Below are 17,590 nucleotides of genomic sequence, written 5' to 3' on the forward strand. Positions count from 1 at the left end.
TGGGACATTTGTAGTCCTGCCTGGATTGGGCTATTGTAGTTTCCCATTGACCTTAATCACAGGGCATGGTAATACTAAGAGACATCCTAATGGATTTGCTGTATTCCATGCATACTCTTCCTTACCTCCATTGTGGAGTAGTAGACTGATTTCATCTTGATAGTCCAGGTCAATCACCCCAGCCAACACTGTAACTCCCTTCTAAGCCTGTTGACTTAAAGGTAGGAAGAGCCCAAAGTGTCCAGGTGACAATTTTAACTTCCAGTTTAATGAAATTGTTGTTGTGTCTCCTGGTGGCAGTGTTTCTCCCTCTGGAACTAAGACCTCTTGGTCAGCAGAATGTAATGTCGCAGGTACGGGAAGCAAAATTTTGCTAGTGGATCACAAGGGGTGATGGTGAGTGGTGCCACTTCCATTTCCACCCCTTGATTCCTGGACCCGTGAATCCTGGCTATGGGAGAAACAGTACTATGTATTGGCCACTGATTCAGAGCATACATGGCCTTGTGGAGAACTTTGCCTAGCCCTGCAAAGTATTGTCACCTAGTTGGTATTGTAATTGTGACTTCAAAAAGCCATTCCACAGTTCTATCAATCCAGCTGCTTCAGGATGATGGGGAACATGGTAAGACCAGTGAATTCCATGAGCATGAGACCACTGCCACACTTCTTTAGCCATAAAGTGAGTGCCTTCATCAAAGGCAATGCTGTGTGGAATACCATGACTGTGGATAAGGCATTCCATGAGTCCATGGATGTTAGTCTTGGCAGAAGCATTGCATGAAGGATAGGCAAACCTATATCTGGAGTAAGTGTCTATTCCAGTGATGACAAACCTCTGCCCTTTCCATGATGGAAGAGGTCCAATATAATCAACCTGCCACCAGGTAGCTGGCTGATCACCTTGAGGAATGGTGCCATATTGAGGGCTTGGTGTTGGTCTCTGCTGCTGGAAAATTGGGCAATCAGCAGTGACCATAGCCAGGTCAGCCTTGGTGAGTGGAAGTCCATGTTGCTGAGCCCATGCACGACCTCTATCCCTGCCACCATGGCCACTTTTTTCATGGACCCATTTGGGCGATGACAGGGGTGACTGGGGAAAGAGGCTCAGTGATATCCACAGAACGGGTCATCCTATCCACTTGATTATTAAAATCCTCCTCTGCTGAGGTCACCCGTTGATGAACACTCACATGGGATATAGCTATCTCCACAGTTTTGACCATTCAGAGAGGTCCATCAACATACCTCTTCCCCAAATTTGTTTGTCACCAATTTTCCAATCATGCTTTTTCCAAGTCCCTGACTATCCAGCCAAACCGTTGGCTACAGCCCATAAATCAGCATATAATCGCACATCTGTCCATTTCCCCTTCCATGCAAAGTGCACAACCAGGTGCAGTGATCAAAGTTCTGCCCATTGGGAACATTTCCCTTCACCTGTCCTTCAGGCAGGTCCTAGAAAGGAGCTGTAATGCTGCAGCTATCCACTTTCGGGTGGTGCCTTCACATTGTGTAGATCCATCTGTGAACCAGGCCCTAGTCTTCTCTTCCTTTGTCAACTGATCATAGGGAACTTGCCATGAGGCCATCAGTGCAGGCTGGAGTAGAGAAGGCAGGGTGGCAGGAGTGGAGACCCCGGGTAATTTGCACTAATTCCTCATGTAACTTATTTGTGCCTTCAGGACCTGCTCAAGCCTGTCATGTATATACCACTTCCATTTGATGATGGAATGCTGCCCTGCAGGAACCACCTAATGGCTAGATAGGTAGAAAGCACCCAGTTCATGACAGGCAGTTCAGGTCGCGTGGTGACTTGATGACCCATAGTCAAACGTTCAGTTTCAACTAAAGCCCAGTAACAGGCCAAGAGCTCTCTTTAAAAAGGAGAGTAGTTATCTGCCGAAGATGGCAGGGCCTTGCTCCAAAATCCTAGAGGCCTCCACTGTGATTCACCTATGGGGGCCTGCCAGAGGCTCCAAACAGCATCCCTATCTGCCACTGACACCTCAGGCACCATTGGATCTGCTGGGTCATATGGCCCAAGTGGCAGAGCAGCTAGCACAGCAGCCTGGACCTGATGCAGAGCCTTCTTTTTTTCTGGACCCCACTCAAATCTGGCAGCCTTTCGGGTCACTCGATAAATGGGCTGGAGTAACATATGCAAATGAGGAATGTGTTGTCTCCAAAATTCAAATAGGCCCACTAGGCGTTGTGTCTCTTTCTTAGATGCAGGAGGTGCCAAATGCAGCAACTTATCCTTCACCTTTGAAGGAATATCTTAACAGGCCCCACACCACTGGAACCCTAGAAATTTTACTGAGGTAGAAGGTCCCTGAATTTTAGCTGGATTTATTTCCCATTCTCTGGCAAGCAAATGTCTCACCAATAAGTCCAGTGTGTTTGCTGCTTCTTGCTCACTGGATCGAATCAGCAAAATGTCATCAATGTAATGGACTAGTGTGTTATCTTGCAGAAGCCAAAAGCAATCAAGGTCTGAGTAAGATTATGACACAAAGCCGGAGAGTTGATATACCCCTGAGATAAGACAGTAAAGGTATATTGCTGGCCCTGCCAGATGAAGGCAAATTGCTTCTGGTAGCACCTTATGCACAGCAACGGAGAAAAAGGCATTCGCCAAGTCAATGGCTGCATATCAGGTACTAGGAGATGTGTTAATTTGCTCAAGCAATGAAACCACATCTAGTACAGCAGCTGCAATTGGAGTAACCACTTGGTGAAGCTTACAGTAATCCACTGCCATTGGTTAAGGTTACAATAATCCACTGTTAATTTCTTTTGGGAACACCCACACAGACACACCCAGGATCAATACTTTGTATCATTCAATGTAATCAAGTTGACACAGTATTAACCATCACAGGGGGTGTTCAGAAATGATTCTTACGGTGATAAGGGGTGTTTCATTTCACTCTCCAAGACCCATCTGTCTTCTGCACAGAGCAAATGGGAGAGTTGAACGGGGAGGTAGTGGAAGTTAGCACCCCTGTGTATTTCAAGACCTTGATGGTGGCACTAATCTTCACAATTCCTCCAGGGATGTATTTTTTTTTAATTTAGTATTTTTCTAGGTAGAGGCAGCTCAAATGGCTTCCGTTTGGCCTTTCTCACCATAATAGCCCTAACTGTACTAGTCAGGGAGCCAATGTGGAGTTTCTGCCAGCTGCTAAGTATGTCTATGCCAATTTTGCATTCGGGCACTGGGGAAATGAACAAAGGATAAGTCTAGGGACCCACTAGACTCACTGTAAGTCAGACCTGAACTAAAACTTCATTAATCACCTGACCTCCATAAGCCCCTACTTTAACTGGAGAACCACAATGATGTTTCAGATCCCCTGGAATCAATGTCAGCTCAGAACCAGCGTCCAGTAGTCCCTGAAATGTCTGATAATTTCCCTTTCCCCAATATACAGTTACCCTGGTAAAAGGTCAGAGGTCTCCTTGTGGAAGGATGAGAGGAAAATTCACTGCATAAGTTGTCAGTAATGTAGTGGGGTCCTTCCTCAAGGGCACCCGGCCTTACCTTCATTCCAAGGGTTTTGGGTCTGTAAACTGGGTCAAGTATGGAAAATGACTGAGGTTGTCATGATTCTCTGTTTTTATAATTCAAATTCGTCTTTGGTCCATTCTACCTAGAAGCTTTCTCCTTATACAAATTAAAGAATGCAGTAGGCTTCCTACCAATTTCACTTCTAGGAATGCCGTGATTAATTAGCCAATGCCAGAACTCTACATGAGTCAGACTATTCTGATTGCTGCTTTTGTCTCTGCTGTCCATTATGGTAGCTATGCCCACCTTGCCATTCATTGATGATTGAGTGCCAACACTCGGCATCTGCCACCTCGGGATCCAATCATTCCCATTGTATTTAACTTTTGTAGTTCAGTGACCATGGTTCCGACTGTTAAATCTGACATACAGAGAAGAGCAATTATAGGGCTCTTCAAAGATGCAAGTGCTGCCCTCACAAATCTATTTTGCAAGGCTTGGTCAAGGGTACATCTTCTGGACCATCCCAGCTGGGATGAGTAGGTCTAAAGTGACTAATCCAGTCCACCATCCCAGTCTCCCTAAGCCTTTGGATCCCTTCCTCTACATTAAACCAAGGGAGATCAGACATTTCCAGCTTGCTCACCGTGGGCCACCTTTTAATCCATATTTCAGCTAACCAAGCAAATAAACTATTAGAATCTTTTTTTTTCAACTCCTCGAGCTGCAACATTAAGAGCAGAGTCCCTATTTAATGGGCCAAATCAGTAAATTCAGCCTGATCCAACTCTATGTTCCTTCCACCATTATCCCATACTCTTAATATCCATTCCCATACCTGTTCTCCAGATTTGCTTATATAAATTAGAGAACTCAAGCAGTTCTTTTGGAGTGTAGCCCACCTCCTCATGGGTCACACTCTCAATCTCACCTCTAGAGGCCCGCCGGGACTTTACTCTAGTTATAGGTCTAGAAGCAAACAGGGATGTTGTGGGTTGCTCCTGAGGAAAATCAACATTATCTGTCCTGTCAACTGCCTCAGGGGAGGCCATCACTGTGGCCTTAGGCAATGCAGGGTTTATTTCCTCAGACAAAGGTGGAAAGGCTGATGGCAGCATGGGTCAAGGAGGGGATCTTGCATTACTGGGGATGGGGAAGCTGTTCCTTCTGGCAAAAAGGTTCATCAGAGTTTACAAACTCAGTGTCCTCGGGTTCATCAGCATCCTGCCAAATATCTCCATTCCAAGTTCCAGGGTCCCATTCTTTTCCAATCAATGTCCTCACTTTAACAGCAGACACCTGGCGAGGCTGTGCATGCACCTTTCATTGCAGGTCAGCCACTTGCATGATAAGAGCTTGTGTCTGTTTTTCCCCTATTCCAACTCTTTCTCTAGAGTAGATAAGACTCTCACTCAGGGCAATATTAGCAGATTGGAGGCTCAGTATTTGCTTCTGAAGCTGGAAGACAGAATCCATTGAGTTCATCATTTTGTTTCATCACTTTGTCCACTCCTTGCCTCTAATGAGCGGTGAATCAGGAGTATCAAATGCATTTATTTTGCATTACTCTCTAAACAGTTCACATCAAGGACTATCAGTGTTCTCCATACTATTAGAAGTACAGTCCTTAGCATTTTTGGCCTAATCATATTAAGCAGTCAACTCCAGAAACCCCAAAACCAACGAAAGAACTCTATATTGTGTTCCTCTAGAACCACTCTCATTACCAAAATTTGTATTTGTCATGGTTCTCTAGAGGGACAGAACTAGTAGGATGTGTATATATATACACACACATACACACACACACACACACATGCACACATATATATGTAAAGGGGAATTTATTAAAGATTAACTTACATGATCACAAGGTCCCACAATAGGCTGTCTGCAAGCTGAGGAGTAAGGAGAGCCAGCCCGAGTCCCAAAACTGAAGAACTTGGAGTCTGATGTTAGAGGGCAGGAAGCATACAGCGTGAGAGAAAGATGTAGCCTGGGAGGCTAGGCCAGCCTCTCTTTTCACATTTTTCTGCCTGCTTATATTCTAGCCATGCTGGCAGCTTATTAGATTGTACCGTAAGAGAGAACCAAGTTTATCTTAGAGTGTAAGACCCCCACCATTTGTCTCCCCACTTCTAGTGCCCTTGGAAAGTAGTCAGGGAAGACTGAGACCAGATGCTGCCCTCTTGCTGTCTGCAGGAGGTAATTGAGATTTATTTCCGGAAATTGGGGAAGCTAGGAATTGGCAAGATGCAGAAGCGACTGCTGAGAGCTAAGTCCTGCTGATTTTGGTGGGGAGAGATGGCAGACTCTAGGGAAAAGGGAAATGATGGTGATAGCAGAGGAAGGGGTTAAATAAGGAGAGCCAAGAAATGGAGAAAGGGGAAAAGTTAGTAAAGGAGAGGAGATTTTAATTATCACTTTCTTCAAATCAAATCCTGGGGGTGGTGGTGGGAGGATCCTGAAGGCCAAGGCAGACAGGGCTCACATTCTAATCCAGAGGCCCAACATCTGCTCCCCCTTCCAACTCTACAGATTGGAATAATTATTTGGATCCTTTTAGTAAATAAGCATTTTATTGGAGTCTTTAGTTGCTCTGAAGAAAGGCAGGTAAGGCAATGCCAGAAAGGAACCTCTATTGGGTTTCCCACAGGGAGCATCAGATACCACATAGAGGCCTACTGACAGCAAGGAACATCTACATCCAGGTTGACACCATGATGGAAGAAATAGTAAGGTCACTCAACCCACTCTGAGGAATAGATAAGGAAGATAACTACCTTTGAAGAGACAGGACCAAAGGCTTTAGGAAGGAATTGAGAGTTGCAAATTCCTAAGTGATATGGTCTCTGGATGGGTTCAAAAGGCAGCCTTTAAGCTTCCATGAGGGCCCACGACTAGTACTGGACTTGCTGCTATAAGGAAAAAGAGCAAGGTCAGAAATGGACCTTTATGTCTTGTCAAAGGGCTGGGTGACATGAAGGACAGTCCCATCCATAAAGACATTTGACTGCCCCGGGCTACAGGATCAAACGTAGTCCTTGTGGTCCACTCTTCCAGAAAACACATGCAAGGCCATAGGTGGCACATAGGATGCCTGGGAATAGAACAGCAGGGTTGGCAGGTCAAGGCTGGGTTGGGGTAAGCTGCCCCACACCAGGCAAATTCCCTTTATTTCACAATTGGCAACACACACACACACACACACACACACACACACACACACACACACACAGGAATGAGAGCTATGCCAGGAGGTGTCTTTTTACTTCTTTTATTGAACTCCATAAATATTTTCATAAGGCTTTGTGTCATTACAACATTTTTTTTGTTAAACATTTTTTTAACACACAACTTTGACACTTGTTTGACAGAGTCAAACAGTCAGATAAAAGAAACAAAAGAATAAACTGGCAAATGCAGAGCAGCAAGGGTAATCAAAGTCACTGTTGCCCATCCATCCACCCCAGCCCACCCCATCCCCAAAGCACTAAAAGATCACTATTTGGCTTCACACTAGAATTGTTAGAACTCTCTTGTTGCTGTTCTTATAGATCCATTAGAAATATACACATAGAGAGAGGGGGAGAAAAAAAAGAGAATAATTAGATGTCTGTCTTAGGACTCCCCATAGCAGGTCCCATAGAACACACTAGCAAAGCCTTTTGGAGAGCAAATCCTGGCCTCGTTGAGGAAAAGGGAGCTTGGGGCCATGCGGAAATTAGAGCATTACAAAATTATTGGGGTTACCATTGCTGTCAGGACCCAACAGGTTAGGATACTGAACCCAGGTATTTAACTGGGCTCCCCTTGGGGCTGTTGGCCACTGGTCTGCTTTGATGCTACAAGCTGAGGGAATACTCCAACCAATGGGGAGATGATTTCTTGTTGTTCACAAATTACTGGCATCTGGTGATGCCAGTGGGTTCAGTAGAGGAGAAGTGAGGGTTGAGAAGTAATATCTCTGATCCTGGAGCCCTGGGCAGAAGCCCCAAGGAGGGAGGAAATGAGAGGGCCTAGTCAAGAAATGTAGGCCCAGAAACTTGTCCAAGTATCCTCTCCCGGTGTGCTGCCAACCCTCGAAGAAGCATGGCAAGGCCAAGCCTAGTGAGGAGGAGTGAGAAGTAGGAAAAAGAGGTACACTGAAGGGAGGCCTGCATAGCTACCAAAAACACTCTGCCAGACAGGATATTTTAGCCTGGGTGCTGGGCACCAGGTCCCTTGCCAAGGAGGCTTACGTAGTTAGGTCATGTGCTGAACAGTGGTGGCCAGTCCCGAGCCCCGGCCCTCTCCCCAGATCAGGCTCATCCTTGACTTATAATACAAGTCTGACTTGGTTGTGATGGAATAGAAACTTAAATAGCTTGTAATTTGATTCCCACAAAGAAAAGATTCCCAGGCTGGGCAATGCCTGGTCTGGATCAGGGGGCATAGAGCAGTAAACATGCTAGCTATGCTGAAGCCTCCACACAGCTATGGCTGCTGCTTGGTAAGCTGAAGTCCTTTCATGATGAAGTCTTCTCCCATGGGGTTTAGGACAGACTCCCAGTCTCCACATTCCTCACTACAGTGGCTTGCTCTTCACAGCAGAGTTCATCCTTATTCCCTTATACCCTTTTTGTTGTTCAAGGTCTATCCATGAAAAGGGCTATGTGTGGAGGAAAAACAGGTACTCCAACATCCATAGGAAGCCTGCCTCCTTGTGAAAGAAGTTAGATTTTCCCAAGCAAAAAGCTGGCCAAAAGCAAGCCTGAGGGTAGCATCCCTGCCTCAGACCCCTTATTCAGAGGGAAAATTGCCCCTGGGCCCCTAACTCACTTGCCCCAAATGTCCTGGAATGAGAGGATGTTGGAAACAGGGCCTTCTTTGAGTGCCAGAACAGCTTTAACTGTATCAATACCCAAAATCCTCCTGTGCTAGGATGGCAGGAGAAAGAAGAAAGAGAGAGGGAAAGAAAGAAGCCAGGGAAGATTGTCCATGCAATCTGTTAACAATGGGAGAAGTCTCACACAATTTTAGGGTGGTAGAAAATGCAGGTACAATACTGTGGATCAAGGCTATCTCTTTCCATTCCCATCCCTGTTCTTTCTTGTAAAAGGTTACTATCAGCCTTAGACCCTGTCCAGGTCAATAATTTGAAGGTAGCTGATGATCTTGGTCAGGTGGGCTCTGTCTTGAACCCCTTCATACTTCTATCAACGCTGCCCAAACATCTGTAAATGGGAGCAGGGACAACCAGGACACTGAACTGATTGCTGTAGGGATCCCTGTCCTAAACCTATCTGGTACTAGGGGGCAGGTAAATCCCTCTCCTGGGAGGCAGAATCTCAACCTCTGCTTCCAGTTCAGATCTTTTGGGCTAAGGGAGAGACAGGCCTAGGGGGAGACCTATAACAAAAGTGACTTGAAAAAAGAGAATAACTGGATCAAACTAACCCCTAGATGCAAAATTGCAATGACCCAGCAGTGCTGCAACATGGGAAACCCCAGTGATAGAAGAAACAGCCCGAATGCAAAATGTTCCCTGAACAGAAGTCCACTCCAGCATCATCATAGTCTGATACTCCCTTGCTTCTGTTTGGTTTTTTGATCCCTTCACAGTACCTAAAACACAGTAAAAGCAATAGGAATACTGAGCAGTTTTGTCACAGGGCACAACAGAGCATGTCCAGACTGGCATGACTGAGGACAGAGGATGCCGAGAAAAGGTTATTTGGGGCAACTGCAGGGCTGAAGGAACATTTGAAAATGATTGGCTGAAGGAGAGGAGAAAGGAGCTCATTCCCTTCCTCAATGGAAAGTAAAAGAGGGAAAAAAACCCTGAAACCTCCCAACTCTACCACATCAAATAAAATTAAAAATTTATCAACATCAGTATCATCAGAAAAAAAAACAATACAAACACATCTATGGTAATAATGACAAGGCAGTGAATCACTCACAGGGGAGTAAAGAGATTATCTTAACAAGAAAAGGAATGAATAGAAATGTCAACTTCTGAAAGCAAAGGGAAGGGGGAACAGGGTAAAAATGGAAAACTTTTAAGACGGGATCACATGTTTGGAAGTCATTGGTACCTCTTCCTACCAACCACAGATTTCACTTCCCCAAAACAACAGAAAACACTTTTGTTCCTTATCTCTCTCTCTGTGTGTGTGTGTGTGTGTGTGTGTGTGTGTGTGTGTGTATGTGTACGCAAGGGTCTCTGTGTGTGTGTGTGTGTGTGTGTGTGTATAAATTTGAACAGTGCTTCTCCGAAAAAAGGTCCATCTATAAATATAATTTTATTTACTTTATTTTAAAATTATCTGCCTCCCTGTAGGTATCATTTTTTGAAGGGGGTTAACCTGCTGAAGTTTTGCCAGAATGGTGACTGGCTGCGCTTGGGTTCGGTGAACTCAAAGACCTGCGACTGAGCGATGCCGTCGGGGACCAGGTACTGGCCGTGGTTTAACGGGTCCTGCGGTGGTGGGTAGGAAGGAGGAACTGAGCGGGCAGAGTTGACACCTAGAGTAGATGAGAGATCAAAGGGAAAGGGTATCAGTTATGTAACAAAGGGCTTCTCAAATTACCCAGTGACCACTCTGGGCAGACAACTCAAGGCAGACTGGTTTAGAGAGTGTGAACTGGTTTTACAAATCATCCAAGGGGAGAATTCCTCTTTCGAACAGATTTTAGAATACCATGGCTACTATTGCAACCCTACACACTTCCACATCTAGTCAGGTATCGAAGAAATTTGGGGTATTGCTATAATCTATTTTACAGGTGAGAACACTGATGTCTGAAAAGAAATGTCATACTCAAGGTCACATGGTAAGTTAGTGACAAAGCAAGGGTTAGAACCTACATTCTTTGACTTCTCAGTTCAGAGTTCTTTCCAAGACACCAGAATCCCTTATGCAGGGCTTGGTCCTGCAAAGAACCCAACAAACTCTATTTATCCTTCTCCAAGTCCCCCCTGGAAGTTTTAAAAGAGCCTGGTTAAGAACTATTGACTTCAGGACAGGTTTCTGGGAGAAATTTTCTAAATGCATAAGGTGCAAGTGATTTAGTGTTCTGTCCTGGGTTGAGAGTGATGAACCTGCACTTAAAAGAGAATTGACATTAGTAGGTGAAGGAGAAAGTAAACTTACTACCAGAAGGTATAATTCATGGGGAGCAAGGAAGACGGAATATATGTGTGTCTTTTCAAATGGAATAGCTTAAATGACACTAAAATTAAAAACCTTCTCAACATTTGTAGGCAGGTTTGCAACCATCAAAGCAAAATCCACATTAATGAAGGATTCCAGGAACCTGGAGGCCTAAAGTGAAAGTTTAATCCTGATCTACATTCAGGGAATAGGACGAGACATACAGCATATAATACAGACATGCCAGGAAGGCTTCTCTGCTGCTCCTAAATACCTTCTTCATCTGCTACTCAGGGTCTGAAATTCCAACATTACAGTTACTTTGTTTGCCTTTGCTTGATGACTAGGTTCCTTTACCCTGGAAGCAGTATCATTTAAGCCATCATCAGCCACTGGCACTTCAGTGAGAAAGGTCAGATTCTTTTCTAAGAGCTAGTTTTGCAAGGTGGTAAGTGTCAGAAGTATGAGAGTATTGAATGCCAACAGACAATACACAGATATTAGAGAGGAAGTTTTGTGAGTACTAATTTGATTTTTTTTTAAAAAAAGCATTTATTTGAAATCATTACAGATTCACATGCAGTTTTAAGAAATAATAGAGATCCTGTGTACTCTTTACCCAGTTTTCCCAATGGTAACATCTTGCAAAACAATAGTAAAACAGTACAGTATCACAGCCAGGATATTGACATTATAACAGGATACAGTCAAGATATAGAACATTTCCATCATCACAAGGATCCCTGTTGTTACACTTTTATAACCACAATCTCTTCTGGGTATATATCTAAAATAAAGGAAATCAGTACGTTGAAGAGATATTTGCACTCCTATGTTTATCACAGCACTATTCACAATAACCAAGATATGGAATCAACCAAAGTATCTGTCAATAGATGAATGGATGAAGAGAATGTAGTATACATACACAGTGGAATATTATTCAGCCACAAAAAGAATGAAATCCTGTCATTTTCAGCAACATGGATGGAACTGGAGCTCATAATGTTAAGTGAAATAAGCCAGGCACAGAAAGACAAATATCAAATGATCTCACTCAACTGTAGGAGCTCAAAAAGTGGATTCCATGGAGGTGGAGTACAGTTATGGTTACTAGAGGCTTGGAAGGATGGTGTTAGGGAAATGAAGAGAGGTTGGTTAATGGATTCAAAAATACAGTTTGATAGATGGAATAAGTTCTAGTGTTCAGTAGCACAGCAGGGTAACAGTAGTTAACAATAATTTATTGCATATTTCAAAATACATAAAACAGAAGATTTGAAATGTTCCCAACACAAAAAAATGATACATGTTTAAGGTGATAGATATCCTAATTACCCTAATTTGATCATTACACATTGTATGCATATCAAAATATCATATGTACTCAGTAAAGATGTATAATTATTACATATCAATACAAAATAAATTTAAAAATCAATTGGGCATATTTGTGTACATTTATTTCTGGGTTCTGTGGCATTGATCTAATATGTCCACCCTTCTGCCAAAATTACATTGTTTTGGTTACTGTAACTATATAATGAGTGTTGAAACTGGGTAGATTGATTACTCACATTTTACTCTTTTTCGAGATCATTTTAGCTATTCTAGGGCACTCATTTGATGTTGGGCTGGCCCCAAGGCCTCTGGAGATGGAGTCTGTGCTCATGGCCATGGGGAGCTCTATATTGATCTAGTTAATTAGGTTTATGTACCAGGAATTAGCATATAACTTTCAAGAAGTTATATATCAATACTTAAAATGAAAGCAGCGTGAAAGACAAAGGTCAAGTGAAAAGGCCTTTCTTGGAGCTAGATCTGGTACTGTTATTTCAGCCAGGTTCCCCCTCTCCCAGAGCAGTAGACTGAGTTGATAATGTCCCAGTGTTACAGATGGGGTTGGAAAGGGACACTAGAGTAGTTACCTATCTAATGACATCTGCATTGGAGACCTCTTAACAATGCCCCTCACTTCCTGCGATGGGTCATTGAAAAGCTCAAGGAAGCCAGCTTTCATGGTTATCTTAAATAATCCCTTCTTGCTCTTCCCATGTACATATTGTAACTACTGAATTCCTACATTTGAGAACCACTTCCACATGTATGGCACTCTTGAGTCTCAAAATATATCAGTTACTACAGCCCTGGACTAGGAGAGTCTTGAAGACCAAAAATAGAAACAAAGGAGGAGATTTGTAGTAATCCCGGGAGGTTTGAAACTAAATGAAGCTGGGTGCAGTGGCTCACATCTGTAATCCCAGAACCTTGGGAGGACGAGGTGGGGGGATCACCTGAGGTCAGGAGTTCAAGACCAGCCTGGCCAACATGGTGAAATGCCGTCTCTACTAAAAATACAAAAATTAGTCGGGTGTGGTGGCAGGTGCCTGTAATCCCAGCTACTCTGGAGGGTGAGGCAGGAGAATCGCTTGAAACCAGGAGGCAGAGGTTGCAGTGAGCCAAGATCACACCATTGCACTCCAGTCTGCATGATGAGAGTGAAACTCCATCTCAGGAAAAAAAAAAAAAAAAAAAAAGAAAGACAGAAACTAAATGAATTTCTTTGAAGACTTTAGAATTGCTGTTAAGGAAAGAAAACTGTTCAAGTGAACCAGTATTTAGACACTGGGAGACAAGAAAGGCCCTAAAAGGAATGGCCTGGAGATATATAGGGTGGGGAAGGACCTTGACCAAAATGCTTGGCATGAGTTAGCAGGGCTATCTTCTAGTAAACCAACTCCTGGTTGCTTTATAGAGATTCCTTTGTTTGAAGTGTTCTCAGTGAAAAGACAATTCAGTCTCAGATATGCTTGAGGAACCTGGGCTTGGATAAAGGAGTACCATAAAGGTCAGTATGGTGGATGTGATGGTTAATAGTGTCAACTTGACTGGATTGAAGGACGCAAAGTATTGTTGCTGGGTGTGTCTGTGAGGGTGTTGCCAGAGATTAACATTTGAGTCAGTGGACTGGGAGAGGCAGACCCATGTTCAATCTGGATGGGCACCATTTAAACAGCTGCCAGCATGGCCAGAATAAAAAGCAGGCAGAAGAACCTAGAAACACTAGACTGGCTTAGCCTCCCAGCCTACACCTTTCTTCCGTGCTGGATGCTTCCTGCCCTCAAACATCAGACTCCAAATTCTTCAGCTTTGAGACTCGGACTGGCTTCCTTGCTCCTCAGCTTGCAGATGGCCTATTGTGGGACCTTGCGATCGTGTGAGTTAGTACTCCTTAATAAACTCCTATATATATATATATATGTCCTATCAGTTCTGTCCCTCTAGAGAACGCTGAAGAATACAGTGGGGGAAGTAGAGGAAATCAGAGTGAGAAAGTTCAGGAGTTGAGAGCGTCCAGGAGACAATGGCAAGCTGTTAGGACAGTATCCCTTTTGCAGCCTGAAAACTTCAGTTTTGGCTCTTTTCTGCTGACCTTTCTGTCTGAGGAACCGCAGCAAATCTTACAGGGTTCTGTTAATACAGGTCATATCCTTTACTGACATTAACTCCAGATTGCTTTCTAACACCATCTCTCACATGTTATTATAGCAATCAAAAGGTTAGGAGTTAATTCCCCACCTTAAATTAACTCCCAACTTTTTGGTGGCTAATTAAGCCTGGCCTTATTCCCTATATAAGGGGAATCACATTCCCATGATGAGGAAAAGAGACAATAAGGGCCTCCCAAGAGCAAGAAGTAATAAGCAGTTGAAGGGGAGGCATGTCTAGTCAGCGGAGCTAGGTGCACTGCTTAACTGGAAATCAGATGTTCACAGGCATTCAGCCTCAATCAAAAGGAGCTTCAATGGAAAAAAAAAATAGTGCTTTACATGGCTGCCGGAAATTTCAGGAGACTTGAATCTGATCATTTTGGATGGTGACTCATTCAGAACCACAAAGCCCACTGAGAAAGCAGAAGGAAAGGCCTGGGGAAAGTAAGGTCTCATTAAGATTGCCCACACCTGGGGACAGTGAACATGGCTATCAGTAACAGAAGCAGCTGTCAGTAATTGGGGCAAGACAGAAAACCAAACTCTTCCTTCCAAGCATGGGGCTTCATCAGGACCCTGAGATGGAGAGGAGAAAGCAGCGGACTCTGAGTCAAGCCAAATTAATTTCAGAGTTACTTCACTCAAAGACCCTCAGCTACCTCATCTGAGAAATAGAGTTAATAGTGCCCAGCTTCTCAAGATTACCATAAAGATGAAATGAAATAACTTATATAAAGTGACTGACACTGAATAGGTATTCTAATAAGCAGAAGGTAGTTCCTTCCCTTTGTTTGGCTGAGCATGATAGTTTTGTTCTGGTTCATGAGAAAAGAGAAACTAAAGCTTAACTTCAGATTTAAATTGATTTGCAAGGTATTTTTTCTTAAGTACTTTGGCTTGTGGTTAAGAGAAAGAGAGAGAATATCTGAATCTTTTGTCTTGGCTCAGTTTGAGGTTCTTCATCGTGATTTGGGGCTCCTGATTTGGCACATGCCTCCAGACTGGTGACAGAAAGCTGAGCAATATCTTTATCCTTTTTTTTTTGAGATGGAGTCTCGCTCTGTCGCCAGACTGGAGTGCAGTGGCACAAGCCCGGCTCATTGCAACCTCCGCCTCCCAGGTTCAAGTGATTCTCCTGCCTCAATCTCCCCAGTATCTGGGACTACAGGTGCGTGCCACCTTGCTCAGCTGATTTTTGTATTTTTAGTAGAGGCGGAGTTTCACCAAGTTGGCCAGGCTGGTCTCAATCTCCTGACCTTGTAATCCACCTGCCTCGGCCTCCCAAAGTGCTGGGATATATAAATATATATATATATATATATATATATATATATATATATATACACTATTGTCCACTGATCTCCAAATTGTTGGTAAATTTCCTCATTTTAAACAGAGGTTCTATTTTTTGCTATACTCAATGAGCTATCTTTGGATACCAATACCCTATACTATTCACTCCTTAGCCTTAAGCATTTAAAACCATTTGCTACCTGTCATCAAGGACACCTAGGGACCTGGATACTCCTCCACCACCCCCAAGTAAACCTCAGCACAGAAATGGGCCTAAGAATGTGTAAGCATATAGCTTATGATTCCACAGTCTTTCACAGAGACTGAGTGGGGCAGCTTTACCTTTTTGCTTAGGGACTTTTCTCACAGTCATTGCAGCCTGCCTCTTCTGGTTTTCAGAAATTTCAAAGCCTAAAAAAGAAAAATATATGATTTTTTAAATGAGAAACACACACCCTTCTTGAGTGTATAAATGAGTAAACTTTTCTGTAAGAAAGATTTGGTAAGACATATCAAAAATCTTGAAATACAAAAAAAAAAAAAGTCATTCCCTTTAACCCAGTAATTTCTTTCTAGGAATTTCACTAAGGAAATTTGTCACAAACTTGAACAAAAACTTAGCTACAAAATGCACATCACAGAATAGAGAGCCAAAAAAAGAATTATGAATATGGGCTAAGAGTCTGTTAACAGAAAATGGTTAAATAAAGCATGACATAGGGAAAAAATATTTTGTAACCAAAAGCAAAATTATAAAGAAAAGGATATAATGAGGCAAAAGATATAATTCAAACAGAAAATGTATATATAGATTATAAAAGTTTCAGAAGGAGGAAAAAATCAAATGGAAAATAGTAACAAATAAGTAACAAAACACTTGGCTAAGGGGAAAAAAAGGATATACTTACTGTGGAAAGAATAAAAGGTCTTGCTAAGTCCCAGGCAGGATGAGCATACATAGATGCACATCTACATATTGACTAGTATAATTCCCAAACTTCAGGATAAAAAAAAATATCTGACAAGCTTCACAACAGAAAGGACAGCTTACTTAACAAAAAATAGACATCATAATATTACTAGAATCCTAATCTGAAATATTGGAAGGAATAGCCTTCTATTTTTTTTTTTTTTTTGAAGGCAAGGTTTTGCTTTGTCACCCAGGCTGGAGTGTAGTGGCATGATCATGATCAAGGCTCACTGCAGCCTTGATCTCTCAGGCTTAAGCAATCCTCCGACCTCAGCCTCCTGAATATCTGGGGCCACAAGCTCATGCCACCACACCTGGCTGATGTTTTTTTTTTAATTTTTATTTTTTGTAGACACGGGGTCTCCCTGTGTTAACCAGGCTGGTCTTGAACTCCTGGGCTCAAGCGATCCTCCCACCTCAGCCTCCCAAAGTGCTAGGATTACAGGCATGAGCCACTGCACCCAATGTAATAGTCTTCTGAATAAACCCTGGATCAAAAGGAAACCATAACTGAAGTTATAAAATATCTAAAAATAAATAAAAAGGAAATTTTATATAAAAACCTATGAGATATAGTTGAGACTTTATTCAAAGGAAAATATACTCTAAAATGATTTTTTTTCACATTTTTAAAAATATACTTTAAGTTTTAGGGTACATGTAGTACAATGTGCAGGTTAGTTACATATGTATACATGTGTCATGTTGGTGTGCTGCACCCATTAACTCGTCATTTAACATTGGCCAGGTGCAGTGACTCACGCTTGTAATCCCAGCACCTTGGGAGGCCGAGGTGGGCAGATCACGAGGTCAGGAGATCGAGACCACGCTGAAACCCCGTCTCTACTAAAAATACAAAAAAATTAGCCTGGCGTGGTGGCGGGCACCTGTAGTCCCAGCTACTCGGAGAGGCTGAGGCAGGAGAACGGCGTGAACCTGGGAGGCGGAGCTTGCAGTGAGCCGAGATCGTGCCACTGCACTCCAGCCTGGGTGACACAGCGAGACTCCGTCTCAAAAAAAAAAACAAAAAAAAAACAAAAAAGAGAATGATGGTTTCCAACTTCATCCATGTCCCTACAAAGGACATGAACTCATCATTTTTTATGGCTGCATAGTATTCCATGGTGTATATGTGCCACATTTTCTTAATCCAGTCTATCATTGTTGGACATTTGGCTTGGTT

At 43.0% G+C, this 17,590-nt stretch overlaps 1 protein-coding gene across 9 annotated transcripts in view; it reads right to left on the minus strand.

Moving 5' to 3' along the window:
• Nucleotides 1-6,775: 6,775 nt before the first annotated feature.
• ARHGEF9 (Cdc42 guanine nucleotide exchange factor 9) overlaps nucleotides 6,776-17,590 on the minus strand; it is a 158,937-nt gene continuing 148,122 nt past the window's right edge. For 6 of the 9 annotated variants that reach the window (XM_032757060.2, XM_032757055.2, XM_058441416.1 and 3 more), the window contains 2 exons: nucleotides 15,780-15,848; nucleotides 6,776-10,024 (listed from right to left, as the gene is read on the minus strand). In XM_032757060.2, coding sequence (XP_032612951.1) covers nucleotides 9,843-10,024; nucleotides 15,780-15,848 — 251 coding nt within the window. In that variant the 3' untranslated portion in view covers nucleotides 6,776-9,842. The remainder of the gene's footprint in view (nucleotides 10,025-15,779; nucleotides 15,849-17,590) is intronic. The other 3 variants (XM_032757058.2, XM_032757057.2, XM_032757066.2) reach the window with 2 other exon arrangements.

This window comes from Hylobates moloch, unplaced genomic scaffold, assembly GCF_009828535.3.
Source record: "Hylobates moloch isolate HMO894 unplaced genomic scaffold, HMol_V3 SCAFFOLD_7, whole genome shotgun sequence".
NCBI classification, from domain to species: domain Eukaryota; kingdom Metazoa; phylum Chordata; class Mammalia; order Primates; family Hylobatidae; genus Hylobates; species Hylobates moloch.